The sequence below is a fragment of the Carlito syrichta genome, unplaced genomic scaffold, assembly GCF_000164805.1.
Source record: "Carlito syrichta isolate Samal-C Ts95f unplaced genomic scaffold, Tarsius_syrichta-2.0.1 Scaffold287598, whole genome shotgun sequence".
Taxonomy (NCBI): Eukaryota; Metazoa; Chordata; class Mammalia; order Primates; family Tarsiidae; genus Carlito; species Carlito syrichta.
In genome coordinates, this window is record NW_007231694.1 from 505919 (window position 1) to 531210 (window position 25292).

The 25292-nt window shown below is 46.1% G+C and overlaps 1 protein-coding gene across 1 annotated transcript in view; it reads left to right on the forward strand.

Moving 5' to 3' along the window:
• Positions 1–25292, forward strand: part of C2CD2 (C2 calcium dependent domain containing 2) — a gene marked incomplete at its 5' end in the record, with an annotated part of 71777 nt that overhangs the window by 37066 nt on the left and 9419 nt on the right. Inside the window, 8 exons of the mRNA XM_008052863.1 lie at positions 1506–1629; positions 3480–3588; positions 7024–7088; positions 9356–9480; positions 9928–10102; positions 11513–11626; positions 15946–16073; positions 19328–19634. Of these exons, the coding sequence (XP_008051054.1) occupies positions 1506–1629; positions 3480–3588; positions 7024–7088; positions 9356–9480; positions 9928–10102; positions 11513–11626; positions 15946–16073; positions 19328–19634 (1147 nt within the window). The remainder of the gene's footprint in view (positions 1–1505; positions 1630–3479; positions 3589–7023; positions 7089–9355; positions 9481–9927; positions 10103–11512; positions 11627–15945; positions 16074–19327; positions 19635–25292) is intronic.

A 25292-nucleotide genomic window follows, 5' to 3' on the forward strand; every position in this document is an offset into this window, starting at 1 on the left:
ATCTCCATCTTAGATATGTGGATGGCTCTCCCAGTGCTCTTATACCTAGATTTTAAGACTTCTACAGTTCCTTCTTTTTCTTCTTTTTTTTTGAATTGGGGGATCTCACTCTGTTGCCCAGGCTAGAGTGCAGTGGCACGATCACAGCGTCAACCTTCTGGTCTCAGGTGATCGATCCTCCTACTTCAGCCTCCCTAGAGGCACATGCCACCACATCCAGCTAGTTTTTTTAAAGATTTTTTTTTTTGTAGTGACAAGGTCTCACTATGTGGCCTAGGCTCATCTCAAACTCCTGGGCTCAAGCAATTCTCCCACCTTGGCCTCCCACAGCTGGGATCACAGGCATGGGCCACTGTGTCTGGCTGCTGCAATTGCTTCTTGATCTCAGCTCACATGTGGGAAGTGCCTGACTCAGAATAGTGTTTTCTCCATGAGGACCTAAAGAGGTGGCTCAGCCTGTAATCCCGTGCCTTTGGGAGGCTGAGGTGAGTGGATTGCCTGAGCCTGCGGGTTCAAGACCCACCTGGGCAGGTGAGACCTCATCTCTACAATAAATAAAAAAATTAGCCAGGCATGGTAATGCACGCCTGTAATTCCGGCTACTCGGAAGGCTGAGGCAGAAGGACCACCGGGAGCGGCCACTGCACTCCAGTCTGGGCGACGGAGTGAGACTCCAACTCAAAAAAAAAAGTACACGAGTCTTGTTTGAGATTCTAGAAAGAGTTCCCCCCAAGAAGCATTTAGCTCAAATCAGCACACAGGGCCTCACTCAGCCTGGAAGAGTCTCACTGCATAGGAGCTAGTGCCGCCACTGAGAAGCCTTTCTGGATTTCGGGACATTTGTAACTAAGTGAGCCCCTATTAAAGAAGACCCATGGCACTGATTGACAGACGGAAGCCAGTTGGGGACACACTGGCTTAAAGTTGGGCTCCTCCAGATTTGGGGGTGCTTTCTGTTGGAAACGCTCTGGTGCCTCATGAGACTGAAGCTGGTCCCAGCTGCCCCCACCTCTGTCCCCTCACCTGAGCAATACCAGGCAATGGTTAGACATTCCTCATGTGGGCATTCCATCCTGCCTGGAGAAAATGGGTGTCAGCTGATGGTCCTGACCATTCCTGCCAGGTTGGTGTCTTTCTCAGTCCTAGTGGCCAGTGGACAGCTGTGCCTGAGAGGTCAGCCTCACACTCATGAACACCTGCCCTATAGACCCATTGCAAATTGCACTCTCAGTCTTCACCTGTGGTGACCCCTTTCTGTAGCCAGAGGCGTTGCTACTTGCACTTGCTTTACTTGGGATAGAAAAGGCTCCCAAGCAGGGAAAGGGTGCTGCCTCATCAATCCCCTCCCTTCCCATAAGAAGAGACATTGTTTCCAGCAGCCCCTGGTGCTCTGCCTCCCTGTGCAGGGTTTTCTATAGCCCCCGCCCTGGCACCAGAGTCCGGCACTCACCTCCACAGTCCTCAGTTTCCCCATGACCCTTGATCTTTATCTTTCCATTTTGCAGAGTCCACAGCGTGCTCCATCTCCTGCTCAGGAACCCTGTCCTCCCAAACCCCCAAGGGCTCACGAACTCAAACTCCTGGTGAAGAACATCTGCGCCTCGCTGTTCGATGACCCTGGTGCTTCAGGTGAGTGGGACAGAGTTGGGGGGGGCTCCCTGGTATGTTGAGGGGGCCTTGATTCCTCCCGTAGTGCCCTCTGCGTGTCTGCAGTGGGAGCCCTGCCTTGGTAGGAGAAGGGCACCTGAAAAACATAATGGTCATGCCAGATGGTTAGAAATCTAGTCCCGTGTTTACCCGTGTGAAGGCCGAGGGAAAAAAGGAATATGATTGGTGACCTGTTTTCTTTAGTATGGAATAGTCCTGTCTCTTTTTCTTTTTTTACTACTTAACTGTAAATATGTGTTAAACATCACAGACTAGTGTGCATCTTCTACTTTCTTAGGAAGTCGGGGGGTGAATGAGGTGTCCAGCTTCCTAGGGCCTCTGGTGCTGGGAGGCAGCAGCTATTCTTGGAACCAAGACATGAGGAGAGCAAAATAGATAGTCCTTTCTGGGTGATTCTGAGTCATTTCTGAGGCCCCAGACATGGAGTCACATGGGACAGGGACAGAGCACACCTTTATGCCGTGACTCCATTTTGCTAAAATAGTAATGCAGGCTGTGCATGGTGGCTCACACCTGTAATCCCAGCTCTTTGGGAGACGGAGGCAGGAGGATTGCTTGAGCCCATTAGTTCAAGACCAGTCTGCGCAACATAGCAAGACTCTGTCTCTACAAAAATAAAAAAAAAATAACCAGTGTGGTGGTACATGCCTGTAATCCCAGCTACTTGGGAGGCTGAGGAAGAAGGATTGCCAGAGCTCAGGAAGTCGAGGCTATGGTGAACTGTGACCATGCTACTGTACTCCAGCCTGGCAACAGAGTGAGACCTCAGCTCTAATTAAAAAAAAAGAGAGAGAGAGTAGGAATGTGTTCTTTTTTACTGACTCAGAATGTAATGGGTGACTTATCTTTATTTGTATGGGGTTTCTTCCAGACTTTTTACAGATCTGAGACTTTTTCCAAATCCAGTTATAGATTTTTTTTTTTTTGGTAAAAGTGCCAGTAGGTTGCCCTTTGAGAATGGTCCTTAGAGTGACTGAGAGTGGACTCCTTGGACCCAGTTGGTCAAGGTTGGAGTCCCAGATCCTGCATGCATCTGTCGTGTGACTAGCCTCCATTCCTGCCCCTGCTAGGATGTCCCTACATTGGGGTCTGAGTCTCCCCTTGAAGGGTGATTGTGAAAGTTAGGTAAGAGAAGGTGTATAGGGAACTTAGCATTGCCTGCTGCATGGTAAAGGGTCACCACATTCTAGTGTTTTTTTATTACACTGCATATTTAGGATTTAGCACTGTGGGAGTTTAGGGGAAGCATTGTGTCAAAACAAAAACAATTGTTCTACTGTGAAAAGTTCCCTTATCTGGATCAAATACTCCCAAAAGTTCTTTGATTGAGCTGGATCAAGTAGAACATCACCTTGTGAGTAGGGGGATGGGTTTCTCTGAGCGGTATCCCCAAAATAGAAATGGTCCCAAATTTAAGTCAGGCAAGACTGTCAATCTTGCCTAAAAGTGGAAAAAACAGGCCCTGTCCCATGTATGTCATGGTCCGTCTCCGGCGGGGGGGGGGGGGGGGTAGATCTTTCACCTGGGAGGCCACCACTGCAACCAGGACTGATAGAGGGAACAGGGCCCTTGGGCTGTCCAGGGCTGTTGACATCACGTACAAAAAAATTACTTAACCCCAATGAAGTCCAGCTCTTGGAGAGTTTTTAAGTTGCAAATGAAAGAAAGAATGAATTCTCCAAAATGGGGAAGCTGTAGCTTTAGACATTTAAAGTCATTGGTCATTAATCTTTCTATTCTATGTGAATGTCTTGATGCAAATTAGAAAATAAAAATAAAAGCCAACCCAATGTTCCTTTATTTGATGACAGGCAACACTAACACAGTGTGCGTAGCTCAGCTGAACAATCCTATTCAGAGGTTTTCCAGCACCGTAGCGAAAAACACTACTGACCTCACATGGGAAGAAGAATTCACTTTGTGAGTACAGCCTGGGTTATCATGGGCTTGGATTTCCACAGCTATATCTCTCCAAGACTGCCAAATCCCAAAATCATTTTGTATGCCAAAAAATAAAATTGAATAATAAAAACAAAATGTATCTCAAGCATCTTAAAGGTGGCTTTAAGTCAAAGGTGAATTTCTTTTTTTTTTTTTTTTGAGTTGAAGTTTCACTCTGTCACCCAGGCTAGAGTCAGTGGCATGCTCATGGCCACCACATCCTCAACCTGCTGGGCTCAGGCAATCCTTCTGCCTCAGCCTTCCAAGTAGCTGAAAACACAGGTATGTGCCACCATGAGCAGCTAATTTTTTGATTTATTGTAGAGATAATGTCTCACCAAGTTGCCCAGGCTGGTCTTGAATCTGTGGGCTCAGGCAACCCTCTCACCTTCGCTTCCCAAAGTGCTGGGATTACAGGTGTGAGCCACTATGCCTGGCTTGGATTTCTTAAAGGCAGCTCTTAGAAACAGTTTTCTTCTCCTACCCTGTTGAGACAAGAAGGAACACTTGTTGGGTTGCCCACTCGCCTTCAACCACTCACCATCTAGAGCAGAAGAGGAGAAAATGTCTAATTGGTCCTGAAACCTGACAAAGAGAATTGAAGAAGGGAAAAGTATCAACCACTCATAGATAATGATGTAAGAATCATAAATAAAATAGTATCAAATAGAATCTGACAGCACATTAAAAATAAGGCCAGTTGAAAAAATATATAAATAAAACCAGTTGAATTCATACCAGGAATATGAGGATAGTTTGATGTTGGGAAATCTATTATAACACTAGATCAAAGAAGAAAATAAACTTATCATCTCTATATATGCCCAAAAGATATTCAGTGGCTTTTAATAGCCATTCTTAATTTTTAAAAGCATAATTAGAACAAAATTTATGGATACTTCTTTAATTTTTAAAAAAACTACTGTAAATAGTAAATACCAGAAACAGAAGTTCGAGACCAGCCTGGGTAACATAGTGAGACCCCCAAATCTGTCCCACCCCCCAAAAAAAGAAAAGAGAGAGTGAAAGATGCCCACTGTATTTTTGTAGAAATTCCAGTTAATGCAAGTAGGTAAGAAAAAAAATGTATAGGAGAGGAAGAAGAAAGGAAGAGACAAAACAGATAATTATTTAGCGATGACATTGCATATCTGGATTAGTCAAAAGAATAGATAAAACCTATTAGAAATGGTAGATATATGATAGGAATAAATAATGTTAAAAAACTAAAAAAAAAATGATTCAATAAAGTAACTGACTACCAAAATATTGAAATTAATTGCTATCCAATGCTTAAAAAATAAACAATTAGAAAAAGCAGTGGACCAACTGTGGTGCCTCATGCCTATAATTCCAACACTTTGGGAGGCCAAGGTGAGAGGATTGCTTGAGCCCAGGAGTTTGAGGCCAGCCTGGACAGCACATCAAGACCCAGTCTCTACAGACTGAGACGTAAGGTTCACCTGAGCCTAGGAGGTTGAGGCTATGGTGAGCTGTGATCATGTCACTGCACTTCAGCCTGGGTGACTGAGTGAGGCCTTGATTCAAGAAGAAGAAGAAGAAGAAGAGGAGGAGGAGGAGGAGGAGGAGGAGGAAGAAGAAGAAGAAGAAAATATCGTGTGTGTGTGTGTGTGTGTGTGTGTGTGTGTGTGTAAAGAACTTTTATATATCATTTATTAAAATATGAACACTCCCTTAGAAAACTGGGCAAAATTCCTAAACTGGAAACACACTATACTTCTGAAAAGATGTTCAATCTCAGAATTAAGTAAAATAATACAAGAGAGAGTTTTCTTTTTTTTTTTCTGAGTCAGGGTCTTATTCTATTGTCCTGGTTGGAGTACAGTGGCATGCTCATGGCTCACACACTCGTGGCTCACAGACTCATGGCTCTCGGACTCAGGCCATCCTTCTGCCTCAGCCTCCTGAGTTGCTGGGACAACAGGTATGCGCCGGCACACCTGGCTTATTTTTTTATCTTTGTAGTGATGAAGTCTCACTATTTTGCCCAAGCTGTAATCCCAGCACTCTGGGAGGCTGAAGCAGGCGGATCACTTGAGCCCAGGGGTTTGACACCAGTGTGGACAACATAGTAAGACCTCATCTCTACAGAAAATCTAAAACTTAGTTGGGTGTAGTGATGCATGCCTATAGTCCTAGCTACTCAGGAGGCTGAGGCAGGAGGATCACCTGAGCCCAGGAAGTTGAGGCTGAAGTGAGCCATGATTGTGCCACTGCACTACAGCTTGGGAGACAGAGTGAGATCCCCGACTCAAATTTTTAAAAAAGTGTTGCTCTGTAGTGACACAGAAAGACATCCACAAAACCTTCAGTGAAAAAAAAAGGTTACAAAGGAAGGAAGTATATCATGTTCCATATTTTATCTTTAGATCATTTATATAGCTATGCTTTCAGTATGGTAATTACTAGCCACATGTGGTTCTTTACATTTAAATTAATAGCTGGCGCAGTGGCTCATGCCTGTAACTCCAAAACTTTGATAGGCTGAGACAGGAGGATTGCTTGAACCCAAGAATTCAAAACCAGCTTGGGCAACATAGTGAGACCTGGTCTCCACAAAAAAATCAAAAAATTAGCCGAGTGTGGTAGCACATTCCTGTAATCCCAGCTTCTTGGGAGGCTGAAGCCGAAGGATTGCTTAAGCTCAGGAGGTTGAAACTTCGGTGAGCTGTGATCGTACCATTGCACTCCAGCCTGGACAACAGAGTGAGTGAGACCTCAACTCAAATAAACAAAAAAATGTAAATTAATGAAAATTGCACAAAATTACATTCAGTTTCTCAGCTTACACTGGCCACATCTCCAGTGGTGTGTGGCTGTCACATTTTTAAATTAATTAATTTTTGAGTCAGAGTCTCACTCTGTCACCTAGGTGGGAATGCAGTGCACGCTCACGACCACCACAGCCTTGACCTGCTGGGCCTCAGGTACTCCTTCTGCCTCAGCCCTCTAAGTAGCTGGAACCACAGGTGTGTGCCACCATGCCCAGCTGATTGTTTGATTTATTGTAGAGACGAGGTCTCACCATCTTGCTCAGGCTAGTCTTCAACCACTGAGCTCAGGCAATCCTCTCGCCTCTGCCCCACAAAGTGCTGGGATTACAGGTGTGGGCTACCGTGGCTGGTGGTTGGCGGCTGCCACATTTGATGGTACCTCTGTCACCGTCATCATCATAGAAAGCTCTCTTGGCAGCCCAGAAGTCTGGTACCAAATGTTAACAGAGACTGTTTCTGAAAAGTGAGGTTGCAGATCGTCTTCCCTTTTTTGCTTATCTGCCTCTGTAGTTTCTATATTGACGACTTTGTGTTCCTTTTTATATTCAGAAAAAAATACTATGTTTTGAAAAAATAACAAAGCATTTTGAAGGATTCACAACTTCTCTTGCTTCCACAGTGAGTTGAATGCCAAGTCGAAGGAGTTGCACCTGCAGATTTCAGAGGTTGGACGACCCTCAGAAGGTGGGTTGACCAGGCTGACGGAGGCTCTGCCTTTGGAAAGGTCATCCAGGGCCTGAGCGGAGACTGGGGGCAGGGAGGGAGGTAGAGACCCAGCAGAGGAGGCTGACCCCCTCCTCCAAACCACTTTGGGTTTTCCCAAGGGAATGTTTAGTCGAAAGGCAATTTCGGTTATTAACAAGGGCATATATATTGGGAAAATGTTCAAGCGGTCTTTTGTTTGTATAAAAAAAAAAATTCTAAAATCTTTTATTCAACAATTCTTGGCTTAGAGCAGTTCCAAACTGCTGTTGCTAGTCTCAACAGACCTCCTTTTAAAATGCATTTTGAATTGTAGCAAAATACACATAATGGCTGGGAGCAATGGCTCACACCTATAATCCCAACACTTTGGAAGGCTGAGGAGGGAGGATTGCTTGAGCCCAGGAGTTCAAGACCAGCCTAGGCAGCACAACGAGATCCTGTCTCTACTCACACACACACAAATTAGCTGGGCATGATGGCATGTACTTGTAATCCCAGCTACTTGGGAGGCTGAGGCTAAAGGATCACCTGAACCCAAGAGGTCGAGGCTGCAGTGAGCTGTGATCGGGCCACTTTATTCCAGCATGGGTGACAGAGTGAGACCCTGGCTCAAAATAAAAATATATACACATAACATAAAATTTTTCACCTTTTTTATTTTTATAGAGATAGGGTCTCTCTATGTGGCCTAGGCTAGTCTCAAACTCCAGCTTTAAGTGATGCTCCTGCCTCAGTCTCCCAAAATGCTGTGCTGGGATTACAGGGGTGAGCCATCATGCCTGCCCAACATTGGCCACTTTAGCCATTTGTAAGTGTACAGTCCAGGGACATCAAGTACATTCACAATGTTGTGCAGTCATCACCATCATCTACCTCCAGAACTTTCCTATCACTATTCCACTCTGTGTCTACATGAATTTCAACTGGTTTTTCCTTATAAAATAAGACAGTGGCTTAAATTGGACACACAATTTAGACACAAGAAAAAAAACAATTAAACAATTTTGTGTCTAAACACACAATTTAGACACACACAAAAAAACTACAGTGAACATGGACCTGTGTTTGTGCATATGTGTAAATCAGTAATTTCAGTATGTACTAGTTTTTCTTTAATTCCTATAAACACAGCAAAATTGGGAAGAGGGGATACCCTTGCCCATCTTATCTAGCCAAGAAATCAAGTCATTTGTTTGCCTGCTGAAGTTAAGAGGTGGTTATTCCTCCGAACTAGTTATGTCCTAGCTGTTAGCGAGAATTCTGGGGCGGTTTCCTTGATTCTGTAGCCATGAGGTAACTGGGATGCTCCTGAAATGAGAACTCTGAGAGATAAGCACTCCAGGTCAGGGACCAGCACAGGGTGGGGCTACCATTTGCCTGGAGAGAAGCTGACTCTTCATCATATTCCTGGGTCACCACTCCTACTGGCCCCATTCACATTTCAGCCCAGTCCACCCTGATGGGATTTGTGAAATTTCAAATGTGCAAAAACAAAGCAAAGAATAACCATATAACCTTGACTCACACTCACATTTTTTTTTTCCAATATAAAACTTTTATGTTTTATTGAATTCTAGTGTCACGGGTTTCTCCTACCCCAACCCCTACCCCTGCCAAATGTCCACAAAATTCACACAAAAATAAAAAACAAAAACAAAAAAAAAAAAGGAAAAAAGAGAGAGGAAACACTTACATGTTTTTCATGTTGGCCTGATTTCCTTTATTATTTGTGCTTGCACTTGGGCTCTTTCTCTCTCTCCCTCCTCCTCCCCCTCTTTTTAAACACACAGGCACACATGCACACAATCTGAGGGTAAAGTACATGCATCTTGGCCCTTTACTCTGAATTCTCTACGTATTTCCCAAGAATGGGGATGCTCTCATATGTCCGTAGCACAGTTATCAGCTTCCTGAACTGACGTTGAAACCGTTTTTTTTCATCTTCTGCCCATATTCCAGCGTTTGTCATGGACCCAATGGTGTCCTTCATGGCAGTTGTCTTCATTCCAGGATAGAGGTAGATAAGGCCTCTAATTATCTTATTTCTTTAGCCTCCTTTGTCCTGAAACTTTTTTCGCAGTTTTTCTTTGTCTCTTATGACAGTGACCTTTAAAGAATATTCTGAACCTTGAGCATTTTCAAGTTAACAGGACAGATGTCGGAGTGTGTTTTGGCCATGGGGGCTTGTGTTGACCTCTTATCCTCATGGAAACATCAGTAGCCCTCCTTGCCTCCTGTCTTTTTAGGTCTGTTGGCCATGACAACTGTTCCTTTAGATTTATTTAAGAAGCAGCCTTCTGGACCACAGAGTTTTCTGCTGACCAGTGGGCCCGCCTCCGGCAGCTCCGTGTTGGGTTCCATCACAGCAGAGGTACAGCAGTGCTCTCTCCCCCAACCAGATTCCAGCTTGATCCCCTTGATCTAAAAGGAGCATCTTTACTAACATCTGCCAGAATCTTGCTCTTACTTCCATGTGAAATAAGAACTCATCTAAGATGAGATGCTATTGGGTACTGTGCATTTCTAGACTTGAATGGAGCACACCCTGTGTGCTGTAGTGTAGAGTTATCCACTGGAGGAAATAATTCTCCCAAGATGCCATTTCACGGCCGAACCCCAAAAGGATTGGTTCTCCAGCTTTTGTTTTCATCATTATGTGTTGAGTTGGTTGTGTTTGAGCTTGGGTCTTAGAGTCAATTCCGGGAAAATCCAGGGACATTAAGTGAAGAAATCATTTGTTATTTCCAAAGAAGCCAGAATTGCGTTGCTAATCAGCCTTTGCATGTATTATGAAACAAGTGACACATCTTCTCTGCAGTTTTCTTATATAGAACCCAGTGAATTGAAATCCTGGCAAGTCCCTCCCCCTGTTGCTGCTACAAAGATAGAAAAGGACCGCACGGTGATGCCCTGTGGGACCGTGGTCACGACTGTCACTGCTGTGAAGACCAAGCCTCGCTTTGATGTGGGGCGGGCATCCCCACTGAGCTCTGGTGAGACAATAGGGCACAGTCTCTGCAGGAACTCTGTGGCCTGTAAGTGTCTTCCCTCTACAACTGCAGGGTGCTGTAGGCTGCAGCCCTGGGTGTTATCAGGAAAGTCTCATGACATAGGAAGAATGGGAATTGACAAGACTTGTGCTTAGTTTTTTTTTGCTGTTTTTGTACAATTATCTTTCTATTCTGTCAAATAAATACATGATAAACTAGGGCCGGGCGCAATGGTTCATGCCTGTAATCCCAGAACTTTGGGAGATAGAGGCAGGAAGATTGCTTAAGCTCAGGAGTTCGAGACCAGCCTAGGCAACACAGTGGGACCTCGTCTCTACAAAAAAATTTTAAAATTACTGGAGTGAGCCAGGCTCGGTGGCTCAGTCTGTAATCCTGTGCCTTGGGAGGCTGAGGTGAGTAGATTGCCTGAGCCCAAGGGTTTGAGACCCGCCTGGGCAACTTGGTGAGACCTCATCTCTACAGTAAATCAAAAAATTAGCTGGGTGTGGTAGCGCGTGCCTGTAGTTCCAGCTACTTGGAAGGCTGAGGCGGAAGGATCGCCAGAGCCAAGCAGGTCGAGGCTGCGGTGGCTGGGAGCAACCACTGCACTCCAGTCTGGGTGACAGAGTGAGACTCCAACTCAGAAAAAAAAAAATTACTGGAGTGTAGTGGTGTACACATAGTCCCAGCTATTTGGGAGGCTGAGGCAGAAGGATTGCCTGAGCTCAGGAAGTCAAGACTGCAGTGAGCTGTGATCATGTCACTGCACTCCAGTCAGGATGATAAGAGTAAGGCCCTAACTTAAAAAAAGAAAAATGCATGCTAAGCTGAAGCAAGATTCAATCCCATAGTATATTCTGAAGCTAAATCTAGATATTATAGTTATACTTTGATATTACTCTAACCAAATTAAATTAACACCTCCATTACATTTTTGTGGGGACAACATACTATCTTAAAAATTCTATAAGAGTGATTCTGTATTAAAAGTCACTTATTAGAAGGCTTGTCATGACGTCTTTTTAACTCCAGCTGAATTCTGTGCCTGCCCCCATAGCTACTGCCTTGGAGATGACTTCTGTGTAAGTGTATGACTTGTTGTTTTTTAAAAAATTTATGCTGTCTCTCTGCGTGTACAAAAAGTATTATCTTCCCAGAATAGATTACTTGGCACAGTTCAGGAATGCAAAGTAGAAAGGAAAATTCTGGCTTAGTTAAAATGTTTCTGAAATTATATTTAAACCTGGGCACCCAGCAGCACTTTTGACTCTAAAATCTTAAGGTTCTGTTCAACCTGACCCTTCCCCATGGCATGAACCAGAGTTGCAGCAATAAATGTTGTTCCACTGTTTGGTAACTATCGATCCAGTTAGTACTGGAGTCCCTCTTGTAATCAGGGTCCTTCCCCGGCAGAGTCTCCAGTGAAGACGCCCGTCAAAGTGAAAGTCATCGAGAAGGACATCTCTGTCCAAGCCATCTCCTGCCGCAGTGCTCCCGTCAGCAAAACGCTGTCTTCTTCAGACACAGGTAATGGGGACCCCCCTTCCTGACACCTTCTGAATTGTTCTCAAAAGGCTTCTCTTTCAAAATAAGACAAGGCCTCTCTTATCCTCCTTAGAGTTTGGGAAGAGTGTTTTGTTTTATTGTTGAATAATGTGTGGAGAAGGTTCTAAGAAGGATAAAAAGGAAATTCACATTAACCAAAGACCAGGAGTGGCACTCACATCCCTGCTAAGTTTTAGGGAACGCTTTAACAAAATAAACATAAAACCTAGCTGAGGTTTCAGTTGATGAAATTTCTGAACATTATATTTTCTCTTGTTCAACATACCAGCTACATTAATATTGTCAAATAAATAGGACTCAAGACACAATCATCATGACCACCTCATTATTATTATCATTTTTGAGTCAGAGTATCACTCTGTCACCCAGAAGGGAGTATGGTGGTATGATCACGGCTTACCACAGCCTCGACCTCCTGGGCTTAGGCGATCTTCCTGCCTCAGCCTCCTAAGTAGCAGAGACTACAGGCGCCTGCCACCACACGTGGCTAATTTTCTATTTTTTTTTTTTGTAGAGATGAGGTCTCGCTATGTTGCCGAGGCTGATCTCAAGCAATCCTCCTACCTCTGCTTCTCAAAGTACTGGGATTAAGGAGGGCACCACTGTGCCTGGCCATGACCGCCTTATTTTTGTTTCCCCGCTGTCCGCTTAAACCTGTATAGTAGGAGTAGTTCCCCCTAGCACTCTCAATGCAAATTTCCCATTTATATGGCCATTTTCAGGTAATAGACATCTTTAAAGAGGTACCTTACTGTCTCTTTAAATCACAGCACAATCTAAATTTGAGGATTCACTTTTCTCTTTTAACCTCCTCAGGGATAAGGCAGGTAGCCTCTTCTTTCTTGCTCACCTCTCCCTGTTCATTGAGTCCTGTTTCTGACCTTGCCAAGGTCAAAGGGGGGACAAGGAGGGATGGTCAGGGGAATGGAAAGTTCTCATTTGAGGGGCACTGTCTTAAGATGGTTCAGTATTCTCTCAGCCTGGTGGAGGTTTACAGCAAATAACCTCTTTCCCTCGCAGAAATGTTTGTGGTTTTGTGGATACTACTCTGCTGGGTGCCCACATCTGCAGCCTCTTTAATGCAGGCCCCTGCTTCTGATACCCTTTCCTCAGTTTCTCCCTCAGCAGTGCATTCACCACCTCATACTGTGGGGGACCCTCCAACTGGGCAGGACTCCCCCTCCCCCCCACCTTTTTTTTTTAATTTTAGAGATGAGGTCTCACTGTGTTGCCCAGGCTGGTTTTGAACTCCTGGACTCAAGTGATCCTCCCGCCTTGGTCTCTTGTGTGGGATTATAGGCGTGAGTCACTGAACTGGGCAAAGGATCCCTTTTTAAAAGACCTCAGGCTGATGTTCCCACTGTGGGATCCTCATCTGGCCTGTGGGTAGTGGAGCCAGCCTCCAGGTTCCCCCTCCGCTGTTCATCCAGGGCCCATAGCAACTTCCCCAGGATTTATCTGGAGCCTTGACTGGATGCACAGAGGTCAGGCCCCCCAGCCTCCCTCGGAGGCTTTGGGCATCACAGTTCAGCTTTCTCCTAAGAAGTTATCACCAAATTCTTTCTCTTGATGCTTCTGTCTTCTTACAGTGGGACCGTGACTAAACACAAGTTCATTGCTCTATTCACAACACTTCTGAGACCGAATGTGTGGGTTTTCCATGCCAAGCAGTTTTCTGTTTCTCTGCAAACACCAACTGGGTGTGCTACAGTTTCATTCAGTTCTGCATTAACTACCCAGAGTTAGCTCAGACCCCACAGATTAAAGGTTCAGCCCCATAAAACCATCCCCACAACTTTATTTATTTTGTTTGTTTATTTATGTGTTTAGTCAGGGTCTCACTCTGTTGCCCAAGTTGGATAGAGTGGCATGATCATAGGTCATGGCACCCTGACTTCCTGGGCTCAGGCAATCCTTCTGCCTCAGGCTTATGACTAGCTGGACTACAGATGTACCCTGGCTAATTTTTTGATTTTTTTTTTTTGTAAAGACAAGATCTCACTATGTTGCCCAGGCTGGTCTTGAACTCATGGACTTGAGCAGTCCTCCCGCCTCAGCCTCCCAAAGTGCTAGAGTTACAGGTAGGAGCCACCATACCCAGGCTCCCAGCCTCTCTACTTTAGACTAGTTGCAAATAGTGGGTCTCCAGATTCAATAATTTGTTGTAACAGCTGCTAGAACTCTGGGAAGCTCTTTACTTGTGGCTACCAGTTTCTTATAAAGGATGCAAATGAACAACTGGTTGAAGAAGTATATAAGGCAAGGTTTGGAGGGCCCTGAGTACAGGCGTATCTGTCCCTGAAGAGTTTGGGGCATGCCACCCCCCCCCCACCATATGTGGATGCACTTGGCCACCAGGAAGTGCCATGAACTCTGTCATCTAGAGAGTTTATGGTGGTGCCATTTTGTAGACATGAGTGATTATGTTATTGGCCACGAGGGATTGAACTCAGTCTCTAGCTCGCTTCCTAGGTGAGGGAGACTGAAAGGTTATACCTCTTAATCTCTGATTGGTTTATCTGGCAACCAGCCTCCATCCTGTTTAGCATACGCTTAAGTCTAATTGTAAGGGGCTTATTATGAATAACAAAAGACTTCTCATACTCTCCAGACTCAGAAACTCTAAGGGTTTTAGGCTGTCTGTGCCAGGACCCAGGGATGGGAGGCCAAGCTCTTTCTTATTATATCTGGATATACCAGCCATTCTTGACCACCATGATCTTATCACCCACTCCCCTTGGACATGTAGCATCTGCCATCCTCAGGCCACAGTCAAAAGCAAGACAGGAGGAGTTCCTTTTATAATAACATGTGGCTTCTTACTTTTTTGGTTTATTAAGTTGGAGTCGCACTCTCTCACCCAGGCTGGAGTGCAATGACATGCTCACAGCCACCCTGGCATTGACCTGCATGTCTCAGGTGATCTTTCCACCTCAGCCTTCAAGTAGCCAGAACTATAGCCATATGCTACCATGCCTGGCTAACTTTTTTGATTTATTGTAGAGATGAGGTCTTGCCAAGTTGCCCAGGCTGTTCTTGAACCCGTGGGCTCAGGAAATCCGCTCACCTTGGCCTCCCAAAGTGCTGGGATTACAGGCTTGAGCCACTGCGCCCAGCCTCATCCAGCTACTTTCTCAGCTCTGTCACTGGAGCTTCACCTTAGCAGGATGGGGCAGTTGTAAGCATCAGCACTGACTCAAGAGACCTGGCTGCCCAACCCAGTTCTGTTGCCTACTGGCGGCTGGACATTTCCTCCATTTGTCAAATGGGGATAAAAAGAAGTGTCCACCCCCCTCCTCCTGGGGTTTGGAAGATGAGCAAATAGCAAATGAAACCATGTGCAGAGTTCCCTGAGCCACAGGGCTTCATTAAGCCCTCCATTGAGATTGGCTGCAGTATGGTGTTATGAACCTCAGCAAGGAGCTGCTTTTTCTGACTGCCCTTCATAGTCCTGATTGCTACTCTGCACGTTCGAACACTCTTCAGAGGGAAAAGGCGTGACTATGTTGCCTTTTCAAATGTTTGAAATCTAGAGATTTTTGTCTGTTTGTTTACTTGCTTTCGTGTTTTTCTTTATTGAGGTATAACTTACATACAGTAAAATGCATGATTTTTTTTTTTTTTGAGTTGGAGTCTCACTGTGTCACCCAGGCTGGAATGCAGTGGCATGCACATGGCCACCACAGTCTTGACCTGCTGGCCTCAGGTGATCCTTCTGCCTCAGCCTTCCAAATAGCTGAAACCACAGGCTTGTGCCACCATGTCCAGCTAATTTTTTAATTTATTGTAGAGATGAGGTCTCGCCATGTTGCTCAGGCTGGTCTCGAATACCTGAGTGCAGGCAGTCCTCTCGCCTCTGCCTCCCAAAGTGCTGGGATTACAGGCTTGAGCCACCATACCTGGCAAATGCATGCATCTTAGATGGACACTTCAACGAGTATCCTATGACCACCTAGGGGATCAAGTTGTAGATGGCAAACTATATATGGCCCATGGGCCAAATCTGGCCCATAACTTGTTTCTGTAAATAAAGTTTTATTGAAACCCGCCATGTCTAGTCATTGACCTGTGGTCTCTGACTACTTTCACTCTGCAAAAGCAGGATGGAGAAGCTGTTTCAGAGGTGGAATAGCCTGGAAAGCCTAAACTATTTCCTCTCTGGTCCTTTAGAGAAAATACTTGCTAACCATTGCTTGTAGGCCATGTCCAGCATCCCTGGGAGCTGCCAGTGAAACTTTTGATTTTTGCTAGTGAACTCAGCACTACCTTCCCTCTGGCAGAATTGCTGGTGTTGAACGGTTCAGATCCTGTGGCTGAAGTCGCCATTCGACAGCTCAGTGAATCTTCAAAGCTGAAACTCAAGTCTCCCCGGAAGAAGAGCACCATCATCATATCAGGGATCTCCAAGGTACAGTCATGGTGACTCGGAGGAGATGGCACCTGTCAGGGACCTGCTGTGCCTCCCCCTCAGAAGAAGTTAGCCCAACCACTTGGTCAACATCCAGAAAGTTCCATTTACAAATGTCAAAGTATGTTCCTCACTCAACCAGCCACTCGCTCATGGTGTTGTGTTTATACAGTTTATGCTTTTTATGAAGGAAACCTGTAAGTTTCTGATTGGGGTTGCTTTGGTAAATCATTTCAAGAAAAATTGTTGAAAGAAAGGACATGATGGGAGACTCTCCTTTGTTGTAGAACCCCCCATCCTTACCACCTCATTACCACGGAGAACTTTTGCATGGCACATTTCCATGTGACACATTCCCAGAGCATCTCTATTTTTTTTTTTGCAGTGAATGCTTATTCCTTTTGTGATCAGAGAGAAGTAGAGATGGCTGTGTCCTCCATGCACCCTGTTCTTCCCTTCTCCCATGCTGGGACGTCTTCTCAGGGCAGGTTGGGAGCAGGGAGGCTGTTCCTGTTGACAGTCTCACACAATATGGGCTGCCCAAGACCCTTACTCTTTTTTGACATTTCCAAATGAGCACACAGAGGGAGGGTTGGGAGGTTTTAATTTGTAGTGGCGGGGGGGGATGAGGAAGAAGAATTTTCTGATATGGAGGGTGAGAGGTTGGATAGATCCTGTGAGGGCCTGGAGAGGATGGGAGAGCATGTGGAAGGTCACCCCCTTGGTGGCTGGGAGGAGGACCAGAATGGGAACTGGGAAATGCCAAAGATGAGTCACCAACATTGCCAATGTACCTAAGGATGACCTTGCCTCAAGTCCCAGTGGTGCTACCTCAAAGGTGACCTTGAGTGTCACCAAGGCAGGCTGCTGCCCTCTTGGGTTTCCTGAGCTACCTCCACTGGCTCTAGCAGGGAGCCCATGGCTTTGCTGAAAGCCCCAGGGCCTGATGATCCAATGTATGCGTTTTCTCCAGTCTTGGATGAACGAATGATTTAGATAAGGGCAAGACCTGTAGTCATCTCCCCTGTACTCTCTCTAAGGTTTCATTTTAGAATCACTAGGAACTCTTGGATCTTAATATTTAATCTTTTCAATCCACTGCAGTTGTTATTTTTTATTGATGCTTAAACCATCCCATCTTGATTCACTGGGCACTGCCGAAGGCCAGCACTTAAATCAGAAAAGCACAGTGGGGTCAATTGTCACTAAGCAAACCCACCTGTGTAACTGCCACCCACCAAAAGCAACATGAATGGCCTCAGGGAGCCCTCTTGCTATTCTTCCCCGCCCTCCAAGAAACCACTATCCTGACTGTTAACCCAATAGACTAATTTAGCTCCTAAATATATTTACACATAAATATAATTCTTAAAGAGATACAAAGTATAAGGGGGAGCCAAAAAAAGCCTGGAACTTATCTATTAAAAATTTTGTATTTATTCTTATATGTTTGCATGTCAGTCACCTTCCAAGTACTCCCCATTTGATGAAATACACTTGTCAAGACACTTTTTCCATTGCTCAAAACAGTTTTTCAACTTGTCAATTTTGATGCCTTTTAGTTCTTCTGCCATTTTTTGTTTCACTTCTTCCACAGCAGTAAAATGTTTCCTTTTGAGGACTTTTTTCATCTGGGTAAACAAAAAATGTTGCTTGGCCCGAGATTGGGTGAATAGGGAGAGTGAGGCATGGGGGTCATGCTGTTTTTGGTCAAAAACTGCTGAACACTCAGTGTGATGTGGGCAGATGCTTTGTCATGGTAGAAGAACCAGTCACCTGTTTGTTACAACTCGGGATATTTCTTCCACAATATGGCCTCTCACAACAATGCTAGCTGGTACACTGATGCTGTTGGGTTCCTAGGACACTTACCTAGCAGAGGAAGCTTGTACTACAAGGGGCCCGCCCTCCAAAAGATAATTCTGGGATTTTGGGGTCTCCCGTCATATAATGATTAATTTCTACTTGCAGGGGACATAAAAATGCTTGCAAGAACAAAGGTTAAGAGACAATCTAAATCTGAAACACCCACATCCATGTGTTCCTTTCTGCTGTGTCTTCTTGGAAGAGCATCTAGTCTCCAGGGCTTTCCAGGTTCTTTCAGCACTGGCCCCATCCGCTGTGGGAAGGATGTTAACCTGCTTCCTCAACCCCTCTGAGCTCTGAGCTCTAGGCTACCCCCTCACCACCAGGAGGCTCTGAGCTTTGGCTGTCAGGGAGACTTGCTTTAGGCACTTCCTACCAAATCTTCTTGTTTTTTTTTTTAAAGGTGAAATCTTGTTTTGTTACCCAGGCTGGTGTCAAACTCCTGGGCTCAACCAATCCTCCAGTCTCTGCCTCCCAACCTGCTGGGATTATAGGCATGAGCCACTGCACCTAGCCTCTCTGCTGCATATTCTGACACTGTGAAATCACCAGTCAGAATGTTCTGAAGAGTGCTAGTTGGGATTTTCCACACCCTCCCCCCACTTCCCTGTATTTATCCCTTGCCATCCAGTGACTTTTTCTTTTCTATTTTCTTTTTTTTGAGTCAGAGACTCACTCTGTTGCCCAGACTGGAGTGCAGTGGCACACTCACAGTCACCTCATCCTCAGCCTGCTGGGCTCAGGTGATCCTTCTGCTTCAGCTTTCCAAGTAACTGGAACTACCACCATGCCCAGCTAATTTTTTAATTTATTGTGGAGGTGAGGGCTTGCCATGTTGCTCAGGTTGGTCTCGAACCCCTGAGCTCAGGCAGTCCTCTTACCTCTGCCCCCCAAAGTGCTGGGATTACAGGTGTGAACCACTGCCCCCAGCCAAAATGTACTTTTTTTTAACTAGAAAAGGTGGGTTTATTAAAGGAAAGATACATTGTGAGGGGTACAACGGGCAGGACAACAGCCAGACTGTGTGCTGTCTGCTGCCTTTTTTTTGTTTGTTTTGGAGTAGGCATCTCACTCTGTCACCCAGGCTGGAGTTCAGTGGCATGCTCATAGCCACTGCAGCCGTGACCTGCTGGGCTCAGGCAATCCCTCTGTCTCAGCCTTCCAAGTAGCTGGAACTACAGGTGTGTACCACCACACCTGGCTAATTTTTTTATTTATTGTAAAGACTGGGTCTCACCAAGTTTCCCAGGCTGGTCTTGAACCCCTACATTCAGGCAATCCTCTCATCTCTGCCTCCCAAAGTGCTGGGATTACAGGCATGAACCACTGTACCCGGCTTTGACTTTTTCTTTACCCTCGGTCGCTAATGGTGCATTTTACTTGGACAGACCTCACTATCTCAGGACCATGATGCTGCCCTGATGCAGGACTATGCTGCCTCCATGGACAGCGCTCATCAGGAGGATGCCTCGTGCCATCCAGAGACATCTGCAGCCTCTGCCCCACCTGAGGAGAATGAACCTGCCCAGGCCTCACCTGTCCTGGAGGCCCAGGAGAACGAGCTAGATGCCTGGGACTTGGAGGAGTCGCAGGCCACAGCATGGGGTGACCCAGCCCTGCTGGACCCCGACGGGGACGAGCTGTCGGAGAGCTCCCTGAGTGTTTCGGAGTCAGGCGCAGCCAAGAGGCATAAAGGTACCTGCTCACGAGTCCCCCAGGCCTCTGCTTGGGGCCTTCACTCTTGTGCCAAGCTCCATTTTAGCTCTGTCACCTGCTTTCTTTCCCTTTGTTTCCTATAAACCCCATCCCAGCCTCAGCCCCCCCAACTTCCACCCCTCCAAAAACAACTGTGCTGAATGAGCCTATTTAGAGCCCACAGTGGGGCCACATCCTGTCCTGTGTGTGTCTGGGTCATCTTTCTGCATTTGGAGCCAGTTTGTGTTCATGTCTAGAGGGCTCCTTCCTCAATCTGGGTTCACTCCACTGGCTTTCAGAGGGGTCACCAAGAGCCATACTCAGTGGCGGGGCCACAGAGACTCAGAGCAATGCTGGATAGAGACTGGGGCTCCTCTCACTGTGGAGGGTGCCACCCCTACTCACGCATTCTCTCAGGCTCTGCCCTCAACTAGAACAAAACCAGCCTCACCACCTTAACCTCCCTGGGTCTGCAAAGAGAGGAGCTTCCTGAAATAACTCACTGATAAACTTAATATAGAGGTGGTGATGAGGTAATCATCTCATTACCTCATCGATTGTTTTCTGTTAGCACCAAGTCAAAGCTTTCAAGTCTGTTTTTCTTCAGCTTGTGCAATTTTACCCAGCAGTGCCTCGGCATAACAGCAATCTCAGTCTGTTTGCTTGGGGAATATAGTCCAGGGGCTTGGGGTCGCTTCTAGATGTGAGAGCCACTAAGTCCTTGCTTCCTTCTCCTTAAAATGGAGTCATAGTTAGGCATGGTGGCTCATGCTTGTAATCCAGCACTTTGGGAGGCCAAGGTGGGAGGATTGCTTGAGCCCAAGAGTTTGAGATCAGCTCGGGCCATATAGTGAGACCTTGTTTCTACAAAAAATTAAAAAAAAAAAAAATAGCCAGCATGATGGCACATACCTGTAGTCCCAGCTACTTGGAGGCTGAAGCAGGAAGATTGCCTGAGCTCAAGAGGTCAAAGCCACCATGAGCTGTGATTGTGCCACTGTACTCCAATCTGGGTGACAGGCTGAGACCCCAATGCAAATAAATAAGTTTATTTGGCCAAAAAAACTTATATATCCGGGGCCATGCCCATTTTGTATGCTCACTGAACTCCACCACTTTGAGGGCAACACAGAGACTCTAGTGCAGTGACCAGGCCTGGGCTGGAGGTAGATACTTGAGCCAAGCCGCCGGCTTGGAGTCAAACGCAGCGCCAGCTCCTGGCTCTGCCCAGTGTGGGCTCTAAGGCTTCCAGCAGGATCCTGGTACTCCCTGACACTATCTGTTCCGGGAAATCCCAGTGGCTCCCAAGGATGGGTCTGTGGTCGGCTTTCCTGCCTCTCTTGCCCTCTGTTCTTGTTGCTGTGGACCAGGGGCTCTCAGATCTGGCAGTTTTCCCCCCAGGGAGTATTGGCAGTGTCAGGGCACTGGTTTAGTTATCACAGCTAGCTGGGAGTTGGGTGCAGCTGGTGTCCAGTGGGCAGAGCTGGGGGTGCCACCCAGCACCCTGCAGGGCACAGGACAGCCCAGCCACGAGGCAGCCATACAGCATGGCTTATCCATCCATCCTGGGTGTCCCTGGTGCCATGGGCTGAGTCCATCCTCAGCCCCTGTCCCCATTTTTGCTTCATGTCTCTGAGCTATGGCATGGTGGTCACTCAGTCCCGTGTCCGCCCTCTTGCCAGTGTAGATTGGAATAGGTGTGGGGAAGGGTTGAACGTGAGGAGAGGAGGGAGGGCCAGGAGGAGGACATTCCCTGGTGAGTTGGCCAGACCCTCAACCTCTGTGGACCAACTGTCTGGCCTTGAGTGACCATATGCGTGGACCTGCATCCCCAGAGGGGTGAGGGACTGTCAACTGCACACTGATCCCTATGGCAGGCTCCCATGCTTCTTTTTGAAAGCTTTGACCTGGTTATGCCAAAGGTGACCTGGTTGCCTGACACACACACACCTCTGGCATGGTCTTTGTCTTTGTTGGAGAAGTCCAGGGAGGCGTGAGACTGAGGAGGGGTGATTGCAGGGCACAGGTGCGAGGACCTCTCCTCTCCCTTCTTTGACTCATGGTCCCTTTCCTTTTGTCCTTGCAAGACTCAGCCCCCCACCCCCAGTCCACCCTCCTCATTCATTCTGAAATGCCAAGCCTTAGCCCCTCACCTCCACACCCCTCCTCCCATTCATCAAAGAACGTGCTTCTCCACCTGGTCCTTCCTCTTCCCTCTGACTTTCCTTCTAGAGAGTTCTTTCCCTGGGTTTCCATCCTTGCTGTTCAGCCACCCTGGTTCTCTCCCCCTCACTGGTAGGTGCCCTCTGGGGACCTGGGTGTTGGGCTGGTACCTCAGGCTGCCTCTAGCACAGGCTTCAAGCTTCCCCGAGGTTTGGAATTTGGGAACGCAGCAAAGAGCCTTAGCCATGCAGTGCGTTTCACTCTTGTGGAGCTACTGCCTTGACCCAAGCTTTCTTAAAAAGATATATTTGGCAGCAGTTTCAAAGTTATTTGGGGGTAAGGAGGTCAGACACCATCGCTTACACCTGTAATCTCAGTACTTTGGCAGGCCAAGGCGGGAGGATCACTGGAGGCCAGGAGTTTGAGACCAGCCTGAGCAACATAGCAAGACCCTCATCTCTATAAAAAATAAGAAATAAAAAAAGAAAATGAGCTAGACTTGGTGCCACAAGCCTGTAGTCCTAGCTACTTGGGAGGCTGAGGTAGGAGGGTTGCATGAGTCCAGGATCTCAAGGCTGCAGTGACCTATAATCACTACACTGCACTTCAACCTGGGCAACAGATTGAGACACTGTCTCAAAATAAATACATAAATAAAATTGTTTTTCAGTTCAGTGTTTTGGTTTTTTTTTTTTAAGGGATTTGTGCTTAGCATCTTGATAACATTCTGTCGGAACCTTAAATGATTCTTTGTTATGGGTGCCAGATGGTTTATCTTTTTTTGTTGTTGTTTCTTTTTTGGTTTAAGAACACCTGTATCTTCTGTGATAGCAAGGAGTTTGTGCTAGGCTTCTGAGAGTGCCCATCTATTTAGAATTCTCCTGGAAACTTGCTGACTGGAAACGTACATTTGTGATGCTACTGCCAATGCAGGAAATTTATTCTAAAATTTCAGGTTTATTTTTAGTTCAAAAAAGCATCAACATGCTGGCCCAACACTGTGAATGTATTCAACACCACTAAACTGTGTGTAGAGATGGCTAAGAGGGCATGTCATGGGTTTTTTGTTTTGTTTTGCTTTTTGATTTTGTTTTTTTAGTCGCAGTCTTACTCTGTGTCATCCAGGCTCACCACAACCTTGATCTCCTGGGCTCAGGCAATCCTTCTGCTGCAGCCTCTAGAGTAGCTAAGACTACAAGTGCTTACCACCATGCCCAGCTAGTTTTTTGGTTTTTTTGGGTTTTTTTTTGAGTTGGAGTCTCAGTTTGTCGCCCAGACTGTAGTGCTGTGGCCCCTCCTGGCCACCGTAGCCTCCACCTGCTGGGCTCCGGCAATCCTTCTGCCTCAGCCTTCCAAGTAGCTGGAACTACAGGCATGCACTACCACGCCCGGCAATTTTTTATTTATTGTAGAGATGAGGTCTCACCAAGTTGCCTAGGCAGGTCTTGAACCCGCGGGCTCAGGTAATCCACTCAACTCAGCCTCCCAAAGGCACAGGATTATAGACTGAGCCACCAAGCCCGGCTCCAGCTAGTTGTTTGTTTGTTTGTTTGTTTGTTTTGTAGAGACAAGGTCTTGCCATTTTTCCCAGTCTGGTCTCAAACTCCTGGCCTCAAGCAATCCTCCCATCTCAGCCTCCCAAAGTGCTGGGATTACAGATGCGAGCTACCACACTCAACCTATTATGTGTATTTTACCACAAGTAAAAACAAAAGTATTGAGGGAGGTTTAAAAAAAAAAATTGAACAATGAAACCCTTGCCAAATGTGCTGCTCAGTGACTTCCTGTGTGCGTGTGATGCCGGTGGCTTTCATTCTGATGTTGCTCTTGCATAATTCTTTATACCTTTCACTTCTCTCTGTCTCGTGCTTGTTCCTTTAACTTAAGAGGATCGCTATGCCAACCAGAGTTAATTGCCTACACAGTAAGTTATTTTTGTCTTCTGTTTTTAATTGCGCTTAGCTGTCCTGTGAGAGAAGCACGTAGCGCTGCAGCCAGCTGACCCGCCTGCCTTCCTCTCCTTCTCGAGCCTTCCCACCTGCAGCTTCCCAGGTCGCTGGTTTTCCCTGTTGTTCCTCAAAAGTGCTCTGGCTCAGGCTAGCATAGCACCGGGCAGGTGAGGATACTCGCTGGGTTGCCTGGGGTCACCAAGCGACCTCGCTTTGACACCCCCTGGAAGAGAGTTCCCACATTGTCCTCCAGATCTAAAAAGTAGTTGCTTCCATAAATGGACCGTCTGTAGTTCCAATTGAAATTTAAGGCTGTTCTTGGGACAGTAGATAACAATTTTTAAGGTTGCTTTGCTCATTCTTTTCCTACCTGCTATTTTATATATATACATATTTTTAAAAAATAAGGTCTTGCTCTTTTTCCCAGGCTGGAGTACCATGGTGCAATCATAGTTCACCATAGCCTTGAACTCTTGGCTTCAAGTGATCCTCCTGCCTCGCCTCCCAAATAGCTGGGACTACAGGCATGTGCTGCCATGCCCAACTAGTTTTTTTACTTTTGTAGAGATAGGATTTTGCTATGTTGCCCATGGTGGTAAATTCCTGACTTCAAGTGATCCTCCTGCTTCCACCTCCCAAAGTGCTAGGATTACAGGTGTTAGCCACTGTGCTCAGTCTTGGATTTTAAGATGGACTCTTCAATTAACTATTTATGTCTTTTAGACTCAGTGAAGACAAACAGGAATAAATTTGGAAATTTCTTTTATATCAGAGATATAATTTGGAATAATTAAAAATTTTTTTTCTTTGTTTATACTTCAGTCCTCTTCCGATATTTTTAATTTTTTTTAAACCTCAGAACCAGGAAAAGACTTTGTTTTCTCCTCTGTGTCTTCCATTTAAAGCCTTGGTTATTTGTCTCAAATTTCACACAACCTCTCTGTAAATTGTATCTTCAGGAGTCCCTAAGGTTGTGGGTGAGGTTTAAATCTTGCATCGTGTAGGTAAGATAGCCTGGAATAAAGTAGTCAGGCTTCACAAAAGCAACAGGGCCCGGCTACTCTCACCCAGTGGTGTGAACTTCCCTGTCAGCAACGGGAAACAGATTCTGTGGGCTCAAAGTTCAGGGCGACATCCCAAACTATCAGTTATTGTGTCCGTCAGGGTCCTCTGGAGATGTAGAACCAATAGTTTCCATATTTAAGGAACTGGCTCACACAACTGTGAAGCTGACAAGTCTAATATCCTCAGGATCGGCCGCAGGCTGGGGGCTACAGTGGGGCTGATGCTTCAGTCCTGAGGCAGAATTTTTCCTTCTCTGGAAAACCTCAGTGTTTGTGCTTAAGGTCTTCAACTGATAGGACAAAGCCTACCCATGCTTTCCAGGGTCATCTTCTTTTTTTTGTTGTTTTGAGTTGGAGTCTCACTCTGTTGTCCAGACTGGAGTGCAGTGGCCGCTCCCGGCCACCACAGCCTCTACCTGCTGGGCTCCGGCGATCCTTCCACCTCAGCCTTCCGAGTAGCCGGAATTACAGGTGTGTGCTAT